Source organism: Letharia lupina (genome assembly GCF_014066315.1).
Source record: "Letharia lupina isolate WasteWater1 chromosome Unknown contig_22, whole genome shotgun sequence".
NCBI lineage: Eukaryota > Fungi > Ascomycota > Lecanoromycetes > Lecanorales > Parmeliaceae > Letharia > Letharia lupina.
In genome coordinates this window covers 1,180,797-1,194,673 of record NW_023502991.1, presented here as the reverse complement: position 1 = coordinate 1,194,673, position 13,877 = coordinate 1,180,797, and the positions used below count along the sequence as shown (strand labels likewise).

The following is a 13,877-nucleotide window of genomic DNA, read 5'->3' as shown; positions in this document are numbered from 1 at the left end:
GCTGAGTCGTGCTCGGTCGTGATCCTGCCTATTACGTTGATTACTTGAGGACAAGAAATACTGCTGTTATGATGCAATTTACATACGCGACATCGAGTGGCCGAAGCGCGTGATCAGAAACAGCAAGAAAGACAATAATACCCAGCATCACTCTGCTTTTGAGGACATTAATAGACAATGACGCTCCTGGAGACTCATCTGGAGCAGATCTCGTTGTCTTCTGTCGCAATTGCAGAGCTTCCGTAAGTCTCAGGAGAGACTCCGCGCACAATTGCGAGCTAATGCACCTATTGTAGATTTCCTACACCCAAGATCTTCACCAATGCCTTACTACATTCCCATGATATTACAGCTCTAATTCGGGACACTGAAGCACATGAACGAGCTTTATTTACACTTGCCGAGCCTGAACGAGCCTCACGTCCTTCCGCTGCAAGTCTTGCTCGCCGTAGCACAGTCCATGGCATGAACGGCACTGGGGATCGTTACGGAAATGGCAACAGTTTAATGAGGAGCCAGAAGCCCAGATCAGCAGTAGCTACACTTCTAGGAGGTGAATTAGGAGAGCAAATACGGAAAGAGGGCGCAAAGGAAGGCAAAGAGCGGGGAGAAATCGACGTGAACCTCTTGCTCAAGGGAGCGGAGAAATTATGCTCTGTCTAGTACGTCCCCTTTAGACTTGGAAATCATCCAAAGCTGATATTTTTCTAGTCCAATAGCTGGGGCCGCTGAGAGGATCGTATCTCTGCGCTCCCGCTACGAACAACTCAACTCCTCTATTGCTCGATACGAATCGAAGGTGTCCAGACAGATGGCGCAATTGGCAAAGATGAACAAGCACAATGATGGTGATGGAGACTTTGATGACGGCGACGACGAAGCTCTAGAGGAAGAGGATCCGAATGCTGCTGAGGGCCAGGGGGAAATACATGTCACCGAAGAAGACATAAGAAGAGAAGACGACGAGATTCGAGAGCTTGAGAAGAAGAAACGCCAGCTGGAGGATCGGGTCAAAGGGATGGAGCGAGACCTAGGGGGATTATTGAGGTGAAGCACATTTGCTGTGTCGATGCTTACCTACAAGGAACCATGTAATGTCCCATGACCATCCTTCGGCGCCGATTACTTCTCGAGAGGATGCCGTCAATCGCAGCGACTCGGGCTGTTGCTTTTTCAATATTGCTGAATAGCAAAACTGAAACGCAGTTGCACGCTAATCCTTGGCCGCGCTGAGCCAAAGTATTGGTACATAAAGGATGATGTATTAGGCATCGAGTCCGCTATACCATGAAGATGCCTGGCTTCGAAAGTGAGTCTCCCCTGTATTTTCGAGCTGAAACAGACGGCACGGAAAAATTGGAGAGAACACGTTAACGCGGCGTCTTCTGTAGTAGAGCTACCTGGTCAACAAGATATACAGTTTTCTCAGAGAGACAGCAGGCTGTTGCGATCTGTGGGCATTGAGTTACGTTTATCAATCTTGGAATATCACTTTTGCAATTCTTCTGTTAGTAATGACCGCTCATAGCAAGAAGCGTCCATAAGCTCTCCAACGTTTTCAGAGTTCCCTTCCGCCACAAGCCACCCCATGAGCTCTCCAAAGTTTGCTGGACTCCCTTCGGACACCAGCCTCCTCAATAGCCCAAATCAAAGATGTGTGCACATACCTATAGCGCAATCACTTGCCTAGATTTGATTTTGCTGTTGCTTCCGTAAATGCGAACATTCAAAAGTATTCGAGCGTTGCGACGGCCGCATCTTTTGTTATCCTCACATTCGCCCTCTCCAGGGTCAGAAGCCGAATAAACCGAGAAAGAATGTCACCAAGAAAGGAAGGAAATTCACCGCAGCCCTTAGCGCACTCGATGTTATTCAGGAAACCTGGATATCCATCCGAGCTTTGTAAACACGGAAATTATTGATTTCTCGCATGCGCACAGAATTGACTCGTTGGTGTTTCAATATGCAGTCAAGACAGTCAATCAAGCGCAACGATTTTGACAGACGTCCTTTAAGGCAGGTCAGGAAAGCACCTGGAACCTATCGATATCTCGCTGAGCTGTCGGGACCTTCCGAGCAAATTTTCTCACTTTGTGAAAATGCGTGACATCTTCCATGTTGTCCTCTCAGCACCTGGTATCATGCAGCGTCAATATGCGCCTTTAGTGCCCTTACTCCTTTAGAACACCAAATTCGGCTTGCATTGCCTCATGCAAAGTAAAGCCTGCCTTGATGTAATTCTCGTCTCACAAATCCCCCTTGCCCCCAGTAACTTTAGCAGCTTGAACGGCACTCAACTTCTGAGCCCACCCCGGAGTAGGCTGTGTTTTCTTGACAGTACGCAACTCGTCGGAAGCGTAGCCAGGCACGCGGATATTATAGTTGCGCTCGAGAATGAGCTGGAGGTCGCGGAGTTCGAGGGTTGAAGACTGGCGGAGTTTTGCAAGGCGGCAGGCGGCGACAATGACTTGATCGACGAAGTCATCAGCAACTTGGAGAAGTGTCTAATTTGGCATTAGCATGAGCCGGAAAGAAGAAAGCTAAAGTGAAGCTATAGTGATAGTGAATGTATCGAAGCAGGCCTCACCTCTTCAACTTCAGCGGTCAACCCTTCACCCTCCTCACCTTCACCTCCTGTGCCACCAGTGACCTGCCTGACCAGCTCCTCCAGCTTCTTCTTGCTAAGTACTCTTTCTCCTTCACCCTCGAGCACATAACCAGGATGCCTCTGAATAGCTGGCTGACCCATGGGGCCCATTGCAACGGGGCCGTTAGTCAAAGTGGGCCTTGATGGGCCCATGGACACCGGCTGGGTGGGCTGAAGGTTGAGGTCTTTAGGGATGGGCATCTTAGCATGATTGTTTTGAGGGTCGCGCTGGTTTCGTTGATCATGAGTAGGGTGACCATGTGTGGCGACAGGTGTAGATTGCTGGATGTTTGGGTGAGAGTACGATCGTGCTTGCTCCATAGCAGCTTGATGAGAAAGTGGGACGGGCTCTTGTGTGTTAGATGGCATAGCTGATGAATGTGGAGGTGCGGCGTGTGGTGAGTTGTCTTGCTTTTCTGGGGGCCGAGAGTTGGTATTAATGTTCAGAGATGGATGTGCGATTGGATTTGGCATCTGGTTAGGCTGAGGGCGTGCAATCGGCAGCTGATTCACTGGTGGTCGTGATGGCTGCCCATTGTTCTGCGGACTCATTGCAGAGGGAGGGCCTGGGTGGGGTTGATTTCTGGCAGCATCAAGGGCGGAGCTTACTGTGTGTGGTTGGCCTAGAGATTCTTGGGATACTTGAGGTAGACCTCCCATGCCTTGATTAGGCTCTTGTTTCACCGGCTGAGCATTTGATGCGCGCGATTGGTCGAAGGCGTTGTTGTCAGGATTGGTAGGCTTGCCTTGCACTTGTCGATCTTTCAGCGCTCTTTGCGAGTTCACAAACTGTGTTATTTGCTCTCTCGATTGTTTCTGGATTTGCTCCACCTGAGTCTGCTGACCTTGAAGCCCTCGCACCTCTTGCTCGTTGAGAGGCCTATCTGAATTTTGTCCTCGAGCAAAGATTTGCTTGATATCTCCGAGCTTCTTCAACGCCTCCTCGAGTGTCTTTAATTGTTGTGCGTACTTATTCTGTGTGTCTTTCACCCACTGCTTTGCACGTTCTGGACCTTCAGTTGCGATAACCTGGGGTGGCGCTTGAATATCAAGCTCCCTGACTTTCTGGATTACCTTCTCAGAGAATGGTCCTTGAGTCTGTGGTTGAATTCCAGCTTGCATGTGTTGCGCCGGTAATCGAGCGTCCGGTAGTGGAACCTGCTGACCAGAGCTCGTGGGCCGAGCGGCGCTTTGCTGACCACCATTCGCAGCCTGCAATGCCATAGCATCCTGTCTTGTTTTGTTGATTTTTGCTTTGATATTGAGGGTAACCTCGATGAGCTTTTTATATGCGGTTTGATATGGCTCGGAACCTATGGAGGTTGTATCGATAGTTTCCCATAGTTTTCTGATGCCTTCAATGTATTTCTCCTTTTGATGCTCGGGAAAGTGTGGAAGTTTGGGTATTTGCTCGGGTCTGATCAAGCTAGTAATTGGAGGGAGACTGTTACCCTGTTGAGCGGCGTTGGGGTTTGGGTTGTCCATTGTGGTAGCGAGGAGTCGTAGCAGGGACGTCTCAATGGCCAGAAAGCTGAACTCAAAGGCGAAAAAGCGAAGGGCAAGATCATATAAACCTGATCCTACGAATACACAAAAGTCAGAGACTTAGGCAAGTAGGTAGAGAAAGAGGAGATGGGACAGGCTTCTGTCTCAGAAATCGACATAGTGGGGCACAAAGATCGTCCCGCAGAGCCGCCGCTAAGGTCTCTAGGTACTCGTAGACGAGCGTGACGAGCTAGAGTACAGACACTCAATGATCTCCATTACCTGAGGTACCTAGACTCGTACAAGGCTGCTAGAGGATTGAGGTAGTGAGGAAGCATCCTGCTGTGCTTCCATCAGAGCCTTATCAATGTCTCTTCCTGCCCTTAATACATACCATACAGCTAATAGCCAGCTTTATTCCAAGCACCCTTTCTACCTACCGACTTTGAGCTCTTTGTCATAAGCAGCGAGCTGATCAAACCACTAGGACCTTCGCTCAACAAAGCCAGTAGGCGCGGAACGCTCAGTAATCAAGGGCGGTCCCACAGCAGAGGTACATGACATGTATTAGGTTTGCTACGATCATTGGAGGCTAAAGGGAAGAGCAAGGTTGAGAAAGTCCAAGGATGCTTTACTCGTATAGACAGACACGTTTGAGCATAGCGTCCAACTGACCGAGATGCCGATCTTGATGACCTAGGACCATGATCCCACTTGAAGAGGACCTCGACTCGCCAATGGACATCCCTGATAGATGTAGTCAAGGATGTTAGCTCGTCCACAACCACTATCGAGGAGCCGGGGCCGAAAGCAATCTCGCGGGGGAGAAAAATTCAAAAGGGTTACAAGCTTGTACCTGTTCAAGCGCGAACAAATCTTCCAGGTGGCATGCTAGAGGTTCCGGTCTCTCGATCGACATTCGTGAAGCAGGATACTGTGTCCTTGAGGCCATCGGAGTGCTTGAAGAGGAAGTAGTAGGGGAATAGTAATCAAAAATAGCGAAGTGATAAGAGGAGGCGCCGACTTGGCTACGGCGATACGGGACAAAGTATCCTGTTGAGCTGCAACCAAAACCCATATATGAGATGTGATATTCGAATTCTGTCTGTTGCATGGAGCATGGTTTGGACTCTTGATGGTTATAGATAGCATATGTTGCATGTCATTCATCGATGAATAGGGTATATCTATCCATGGACACCATGTCTCACCCACGGATAGAATAATTATCCATGAGGACTTCTCGTAAACTTAGTCATTGTACTGTAGCACTCATCTCATACGCAATGAATCGTCAAGTAGCATACACCTTCTCATGAAGAAAACGTCTTGCCCAGGAATAATACATGTTCTCCATGAGTATAGACATCAACTGCTACTACTACTTATGCTACTTCCTCAACCCCTTTCTACCACCTTCGCCATCCCCCGTATTTCCTGTGGCACCGTCAATCAAATCATTGCCCCGGCTGGCAGCCCACCATCCTGCACACATAATTCGCTGTCGCTTGACCTCACGGTCTTCTTGATGACGTACCCTATGACCTCGTTGAGTTCTCATGATCGTTGATGAGACGATGTGACAGAAATGTTATCCTAATTCTTGCCACTATGGCAAGCGATGGAACATTTGGCCTATGTTTTTGGAACAGCTGCTTGAGAACAAGAATTAAAAGGAGAATAACTGAAAGCAGAAGGGGGATGTACCTATGCTGAGGGAGACGTTAGTTTGTGTAAAGGTGGAAGATATGGTCAAATGAAAGGCCTCGCCTCGGTCACAAATACAAACCGAAAGAAATCAACTCGGTATAGCCTCCAATAGTAGTGCTGCATTAGCGTGGGTTTCATAGGCGGCGACGGGGTGTATATAGGCGACGACGTTCTCCATGGAAAGTTTTATGCGATTTTATTGGAGGCATTTGCCCGTGATATGAGTGCTACAGCAAGCTGTGAGCAAGTATAGTCCCCGTGGATGACTTTTTTATCCACGGGTATCTCCCACACACCACAGAGAATCTCGGGCATGTGTGCGGATTTAACGCCCGCGATCCGGCTCAACCAAAATCTGACCCAACCTGCCTTTTGGGGCACATGAAATCCTTCATCCAGAAGGTGCCAAATACACAGCCGACAGTCTATGATCCTATATGACAAAGTGCTACAGCCAATTTCTTGCTTGCCAACTAATCATCCTCCTCGTTGCATTCATCTCAATGTTGTAAATTCTCCACTTTCTATATATTCTCAAAAATTCGAGCTCTTGCGTTCTGCTGCCAAATCTATCTTTTGATTCGAGGAGAGAGATGGCTCCCGAAGAGATATCAAGGAAGAGACCAAGTAAGCTGTTCTGATTTTCGACGACTGCTGCGTGGGAAGCCATCACTAGGGTCCTGTGCTCACCAGCTGCTGTCTAGGAACGCAGTCATGTCCACCACCCGCACTTCCACAGCTTGTCGCCGAGCAGCACGTCCCTATCGCCGCCAATGATAAAGACACCCAAAGACTCGTGGTCGTCCTGTCCAATGCGAGTCTAGAGACATACAAAGCATCACACGGTGGACGGTCAGGGAATATGCGAGACGAGAAATACTCCCTGCTAAACAGCGACGAGCATATCGGAGTTATGCGAAAGATGAACCGAGATATCAGCGACGCACGGCCGGATATCACGCATCAGGTTTGCTTTATCTACCAGAACGCATTCAACATCCGTCTGGTTGATACTGAGTCTCCCCTAGTGCCTTCTTACGTTGCTTGATTCGCCAGTGAACAAGGCTGGAAAGCTACAGATTTACATCCACACCGCAAAAGGTGTCCTCATCGAAGTCAGCCCCACAGTCCGAATTCCTCGTACCTTCAAGCGCTTTGCCGGTCTTATGGTACAGCTTTTACATCGGCTCTCCATTCGCTCTACCAATTCACAAGAGAAGCTACTCAAAGTCATCAAGAACCCCATCACGGACCACCTTCCGCCCAACTGCCGAAAGGTCACCCTCAGTTACGATGCTGAAGTCGTTCGGGTCAAAGACTACATCGAAGACATAGGCCCCAATCAAAGCGTTTGCGTCTTCGTCGGTGCCATGGCTAAAGGCAAGGACGATTTTGCAGATATGTGCAAGGATGACGCTATCAGCATCAGCAATTACAGCTTGAGCGCTAGCGTAGCATGTGGCAAGTTCTGCAATGCTGTGGAAGACGTGTGGAACATCGTCTAGCTACCAAGGTGAGTATGCCCCTCCGCCAGCGAGGATTCTGCTACGGCTCTTGTTGGTTCTGCGTGCAGCACCAAAGGGCTTTGGCTGGCAAAGCTCATAACGGAAAGAAAGGTTCATTGTGTGGCATCCATGAAAGCTGCGATACCAACATCAAAGCTCACTCGTGGATCGTTACTTTGTTGCGTTGAGACTATTGGACTGGCTCTGTTTTTGCAACAAGAACATCGGGTTCAACAGGCTCAAGGCGCCTTTGCGCCCGTGCAGCATTCAACTGCTGCACATTTTCTTTTCCGTTCATACATAGCGACCGTATTACGAGATCTCTTGCATAAGCCCTACTTGTTGCCGTTCATAGCAAGTAATGGTCGGAGGTTATACGTGGGACCGAACACTCAAGCTGCGCTCACCGAGCAAGATCAAACAAATAAACACTTGCTTTCTCCCTTATGCCTGCACCACGCGCCGAGATATTAAACGAAGACAGCACAAGTTTAAGACGTTGCCTGGTACAAGAGCTTCTCCGCGTCCGGGATTCCGCTCTTATTAATTGCTGATGTATTCCAAAATTACATGTAGAGTATCTTACCTTCGCTAATTTATAAGCAAGCGACTTTGATCAATTTTATGGCGGCCTCTCATTGGTAACATATCTGGCGCCGAAGGCTTCCGTTTCATCCCCGAGTTTAGTTGCATGTTCTCTACGTGGCTTCCCCACGGTGGAGCGTTCAGGCACCTACGCCTCGCTCGAATTGCATGGCACGAATCAAGGTGACTTGGGCAGCTGTCAGGTACCGACATCATATCGTTAGTACCTTCCTCCTTAGGGTTTTAAGCAGATTGAGAGGTATACTTCAGAAAGATGAGATCGACAGGCTCGTCATCGATGCTAAGACCTAAGAGATTTGCATCATTCATTTGACTCTGATAATTTTTCCGAACCCCGGGTTGAGCACCTCACATCTGCTTACATCCCGCTAGCTTGTTCCAACGATCGCGAAGCCTGGACCGTACTACAACACATCACAGCCTGTAGACCTGGTATTACCTAGGCCATACCCGGCAAAGCTCAATATCTGTTACCAGAGCAAAAAGCGAAGCTTCGAAAAGCTTTCGTTCTAGGGTGCTCAGTCTCTCTGTCGTCTCAAAAGTAAGCCTCAGGACTCAAGCCTCAATCGCGGTCTTCTCGAACTTCACTCCACATCAGGAACAACACAGAGTACTCTCATTCGACGCAATCCGTCGACAGCTTCAGCAGAGTCATGTATCGAGATGAACCAAACGAAAGGGACGGAACACGCATTTCGGAAAAGGACCGCGTCTTAGCATGGACGAAAGATGTGGCAGACAGCATAGCTGACGAAGCTCCAAGATCGACAGTCCAAGCACCACACTCCAAAGCTCGGCATGCAGAACGAGAGCCTCCTAAGGTGGTCGTCAATCAAATTATGACATCACCAGCCGTGGTCGTCACTCGCGTCAGGCCAGAATCAACCCCGAAAGATGACGATATCAAAACCAAGGCAATCATTGGAACCGTTCTAGGAGCTACAGCAGGGGCTGTTGTAGCCTATGGTACGTGTTGTCGAATTCAATATTCCCTCTTTTGAACCAGATCTTCAGTCTTGAGACATATCCTGGGAGACTTACTCTCGGAGCATGTTTCAGGCTCCATATATCCTCTCAACTAGGCGAAACTGACTGCGAAACTGTAATCCAGCCATGACCAAAAGCCAAATCGAAACCCTTCGCGTTGAGCAGCAAAAGAGAATCACCACCAGAACCATCGAAGCACCAGTCACCTACGACCCAATTCAAGCAGACAAGGACAGTCACGTACGCGAATTCTCTCGGGCTAGCAGCAAATCCTTTCATCATGCAATTGCTGCTTCGCCACTGCCGCGCTCATATATTGACGATCTGCTTTCGCAGTCAGAGCGTTCGCATCACTTCTCCCGCTCAGCTACCCGGAGCCATGTCGAGGGTGTGACCAGCCCTCCAAGCGTCACTAAGATTTCGGTGGCTGACTCCGGGAATTCGAAAGCTTCGCATGCATCTTCCCACGGAAAGACGGCTCGGTGGTCAAATTTGATACCAATCACTGAAGTGAGATCCGCCAAAGACGTGCCGTTGCCTTACAGTCGTGTGACTAGCTTGGCATCCGAGGAGAGAGAAGAAAGCAAGGCGGGAAACTGCTTAAAATCTCCGAAGGAAAGTGTGAGCCAAATGACCACGAGAAGGTTGGGAGAAAGTGGGAGGTCAAAACATTGTGGCGGTCGTGATCTAGGAAGTGGGAGTGACCATGAACATGGGTTTCAAAGACCGAGAACATTGAAAAGGTCAAGAGAACAAAGATAGATAATGCGATTAGCGTGTGTGCTCATCCTGCTATCAAATCTACTTTGCATAGAGGTTCGTGTGAGCCTAAAGGACACTCCAGGGCGTGACAAAGGTTTCAGTCTCAAGGTTGCTATCCACCATCTAGTCATTTTACCTGGGAGGTGGTCATGATCAACCACAATGTACTTCTTCATTCCTGTTGCACAGTACCATAACTTCAACATGTAGATGTAGGCGGCTAGAGGTAAAGGAGATTGTGACCCAGCTAGGTAATCAAGTAGGGTTGGTGCCCTATATGTTTACCTCGTTCCCTTGGTGCACACTGCACAGTGATTGTTTCTTCTACTTCTCTTCATGTTGATATTTTGTGGGCTGGCTTTGGTATTGCATTGCGATCTCACGGCTTAAGCAAATCTTTTTCCTCTTTTAATAGCGGTATCCCAAGGTTTTTATGTGAACATCAGGCTTCTGAGCCAATACCCATTGGGGTTCTCCTACGCACTCAACGATGTTTCGATAGCTGGCTCTTTTCGTACAATGGATCCCGCTGTGCAGCGTCTGCTTAACGACAAGCTCTATGACAAAAGGAAGCAAGGTGCTCTTGAGTCTGTCCTCGCGCGACCCTCTTTAGACGTCAGACTGCTTACGAGCCTCCAGCCTAGAAAGGATCGTTCGAGAAGCAAGTGCAAACAAGGAGTACGAGAGAATTGGCAGGATTGTTGAGCAGCTCTGCCATGACTATGCCTATGCAGTCCATCAGCCGCACGCCAGGAATGGGGGATTGATTGGCCTTGCTGCAGCTTCAATCGCACTAGGCTCTGTAAGTCCAGCCGTGCTCTGGTCAACGATGAGCAAGTCTGACACGGAAATAGGACGATGTTGCTCGCTACCTCAAGTCGATTGTTCCGCCAGTCCTCGCCTGTTTCACCGACCAAGATGCGAGGGTCCGATATTACGCGTGTGAGAGCATGTACAATATTGCTAAGGTTGCAAAAGGAGAAATACTACTATTCTTCAACGATGTTTTTGATGCCCTTTGTAAGGTAGGCAGTTACGCAAACCTGCAAGCTAGCACATACTGAAATTCATAAAGCTTGCTGCGGACTCGGAATTGTCTGTGAAAAACGGTGCGGAATTGCTTGATCGGCTGGTCAAAGATATAGTCTCTGAATCTGCCTCGACCTACGTCTCTGTCTTACAATCTCCCGATGAAGCCGTCTCAAGTCCTCGCCCAAGCAAGGATTCTGATAAGACCTCATCCCTTGACCTTCCTACGGCCTTCTCACTCGCCAAATTCATACCACTGCTACAAGAGCGCATTCACGTCATCAATCCGTTCACTCGTACTTTTCTAGTATCATGGGTCACTCTACTGGATACCATACCAGATCTGGAGCTTGTCCATTATCTACCAGCGTTTCTAGGAGGCTTGTTCCAGTTCCTCAGCGACCCCAACAGAGATGTACATGTTGCAACACAAGGAACGCTCGAAAGGTTTTTGAACGAAATAAAGAAGATCGCTAGGATCAAACGAGGAATAGCGGAAAGCCGAAAGGGAGACAGTGATGACCAGGCTAAACAATCCAACTCAAGTGATAGTGCTAGTATACGCACTGACAGGAGTACACCTAATGAGAAGTCGGATATCGTGGATGGTGACTTTGGGGGAGGCCAGGATGAGAAAAGTGGTCACGATGATGGCGACTGGGTACCGGGGCAAGATGTCCAGGTTGATCATTCTAAGATCTTAGAGATTCTCGTGGCTTTTCTTGACTCTTCATCAGGTATGAACCCCACTGTTATCCTTCTGCTGTTCGACTGACTCTTGAGTGCAGAAGAAGAAATACAGCTTACCGCTCTACGCTGGATCGACAGCTTTTTCGAGATAAATCCAGAGGACATCCTAGCATTTGTTCCTCGACTTCTTTCGCAAGTGCTACCTGCAATGGCTAGTGGGGCGGACCTCGTGCGACAAGCTGCGAATCGAGTAAACAATTCCTTGATGGATCATATTGCGTCTTTACCTGATGAGGGTATCCCAGAAGAGGCTCGGCCACTACCACCATCTCGTATTCCGACTGGTGTTATGAAGGACCCAACAACCACCATAAAAGAAGCCGCTAAGGAAGCCGACAATAAAACGAGGCGTGCTTCGACGCCAACGCCGAAACTACCACAGGGGGTTGAAGGAGAAGCTGAGGCCAAGAAGGATGAAGAGGCAACAGTGTCAACGCCTCCGACATCTACGTCACCTCCACCACCAAGACCGGTCACTGACCTTGACTATACAGCCGCCGTGGGTGCTCTCATATTGCACTTCCTGAACGAACACGAAGCCACTAGGGTTGCTGCTTTGGCTTGGCTGATCATGCTACATCGGAGGGCTCCTCGCAAGGTTCTCGCCACCAATGACGGCACGTTCCCAGCTCTCCTGAAGACATTGTCAGATCCTGCAGAAGCTGTTGTCACCCGCGACTTACAACTGCTCTCTCAGATATCAAAGAATAGCGAAGATGGCTACTTCACATCCTTCATGGTCAACCTCCTGCAACTTTTCTGCACTGACAGAAGACTTCTTGAGACAAGAGGCAACCTGATAATTCGCCAACTATGCGTGAGCTTGAGCGCAGAAAGGATATATCGGACTTTGGCCGACTGTTTAGAGAAGGATGAGGACGTCGAGTTTGCAAGTATCATGGTTCAGAATCTCAATAACAACCTTATCACGGCGCCAGAGCTGGCCGAGCTGCGGAAGAGATTGCGGATTCTTGAGACGAAAGATGGACAAGTCTTCTTCGTCGCTTTATTCAGGTCTTGGTGCCACAATGCGGTCGCGACCTTCTCGCTATGTTTGCTTGCACAAGCATATGAGCAGGCTTACAATTTACTCCAGATCTTGTAGGCCGCTTTGATGATCTGGCACTAGCTACAGCTGACTCAAACAGTGCGGAGTTGGAGATGACTGTCAATATGCTTATCCAGATTGACAAGTTGGTGCAGCTGCTCGAGTCGCCCGTTTTTACGTGTACGTGCATCATCTGGAGGTTGGGAGAGCATCGCTAACTTGAGACTAGACCTCCGTCTACAGCTCCTAGAACCAGAAAGGTACCCGCATCTTTACAAGTGTCTCTACGGGCTACTCATGCTACTCCCTCAGTCCTCTGCATTCGCAGCGCTGAAGAATCGCTTGAATAGCGTTAGCGCTATAGGCTACCTTCACATCGCGCCACGCACGTACGTATCTCACGTCCGACAGAAGAACACCGAGGCTAAGTTTGGTAGCGCTCCTCAAACGCCCGGCGCAACCTTCGACCGCCCAAACAGACTCAAGCCCAGAGAAGAAGCCGCCATCAGGTGGACTGAATTGCTTGAAAAGTTTAGAAGCGTGCAGGAGAAGGCTAGGAGAGCGCATCGACTGCAAAACCAGGTAGAGGATGGCACATCCGCTAATAATACTACGGTTGCAGAAGTCAAGGACAACACACTGCCTGATGTACCAAAGCAGGCGTTAAGACCGTCCAGTGCAGGAACTGCTTCGCAGAGACCTGCACCTCCCAGTGGTCCTTTGCACAAGCCGAAGTCGAGTCTGGGGAACCTTGGGAGGTTTGCTGGTGGAGTCGCAGGAAGGAAAGGCAAGAAGTGATTATTATTTAACGTATGAAAGCATGTATTAGTTTAGCACTGGTGTTGGAGGAACCACAGGCTCGACATTGATAACGTAGAGCGCTTTGAGGGATGTGTACTCCATCTGCTTTCTCGAATCGTGGTACATTACAGTCTATACATTACTACTATAGCGAATCATGCCATACGCCCATTATCTGCTAAGCCAAGCGTCACTTCAACTGCGTATTTCAAAATCCGAAGCAAAAGTGCAGTCCCTTCTCTAACCATTGGCGCTCAGTTATCACCCTGAGCAACGAATGTATCTGTCCTGAGGTCCAACAGTTGTGTGAAAGAGGTGAGGCTGCGGAAAGCTGGTGACTTCAGCCTCACCGCTGCACTCGTCCCAACGTTGACTAGCCCAAGCTGCATCCTGCTCTTTTTCCCCTTTCGTTCCTTCATTAACCTCTCAACATCAGCGAAGTATCTTTCTACCTGTCTAAAAATGTGCCTGGAATATATAAACAATTGAGAATATAAGTCAAGTCCTAGTCTGCTGCTTTTCCCCATCAATTTAAAACTCGAAGCGT

The 13,877-nt window shown here is 48.9% G+C and overlaps 5 protein-coding genes across 5 annotated transcripts; 4 read left to right on the top strand and 1 right to left on the bottom strand.

Annotated features, from left to right (window-relative positions):
- Nucleotides 1–177: 177 nt before the first annotated feature.
- HO133_006004 (uncharacterized protein) lies at nucleotides 178–1,051 on the top strand (the record flags this gene model as incomplete). Its single annotated transcript, XM_037296907.1, has 3 exons — nucleotides 178–242; nucleotides 297–662; nucleotides 712–1,051. The coding sequence occupies 3 exons, from the start codon at nucleotides 178–180 to the stop codon at nucleotides 1,049–1,051; spliced, it is 771 nt and encodes a 256-aa protein (XP_037148088.1).
- A 1,195-nt stretch (nucleotides 1,052–2,246) lies between these two features.
- On the bottom strand, nucleotides 2,247–4,132 carry HO133_006003 (uncharacterized protein; the record flags this gene model as incomplete). The annotated part of the gene is made up of 2 exons (XM_037296906.1): nucleotides 2,247–2,504; nucleotides 2,588–4,132. The coding sequence occupies 2 exons, from the start codon at nucleotides 4,130–4,132 to the stop codon at nucleotides 2,247–2,249; spliced, it is 1,803 nt and encodes a 600-aa protein (XP_037148087.1).
- A 2,303-nt stretch (nucleotides 4,133–6,435) lies between these two features.
- Nucleotides 6,436–7,347, top strand: HO133_006002 (uncharacterized protein; the record flags this gene model as incomplete). Its single annotated transcript, XM_037296905.1, has 3 exons — nucleotides 6,436–6,469; nucleotides 6,547–6,809; nucleotides 6,871–7,347. The coding sequence occupies 3 exons, from the start codon at nucleotides 6,436–6,438 to the stop codon at nucleotides 7,345–7,347; spliced, it is 774 nt and encodes a 257-aa protein (XP_037148086.1).
- A 1,259-nt stretch (nucleotides 7,348–8,606) lies between these two features.
- Nucleotides 8,607–9,679, top strand: HO133_006001 (uncharacterized protein; the record flags this gene model as incomplete). Its single annotated transcript, XM_037296904.1, has 5 exons — nucleotides 8,607–8,919; nucleotides 9,065–9,180; nucleotides 9,277–9,328; nucleotides 9,389–9,561; nucleotides 9,632–9,679. 5 exons carry the CDS (start codon nucleotides 8,607–8,609, stop codon nucleotides 9,677–9,679), a joined length of 702 nt encoding a protein of 233 aa, XP_037148085.1.
- Nucleotides 9,680–10,221: 542 nt separating this feature from the next.
- On the top strand, nucleotides 10,222–13,327 carry HO133_006000 (uncharacterized protein; the record flags this gene model as incomplete). Its single annotated transcript, XM_037296903.1, has 8 exons — nucleotides 10,222–10,289; nucleotides 10,342–10,504; nucleotides 10,557–10,727; nucleotides 10,778–11,468; nucleotides 11,520–12,582; nucleotides 12,630–12,709; nucleotides 12,759–12,918; nucleotides 12,967–13,327. 8 exons carry the CDS (start codon nucleotides 10,222–10,224, stop codon nucleotides 13,325–13,327), a joined length of 2,757 nt encoding a protein of 918 aa, XP_037148084.1.
- Between the last annotated feature and the right edge of the window lie 550 nt (nucleotides 13,328–13,877).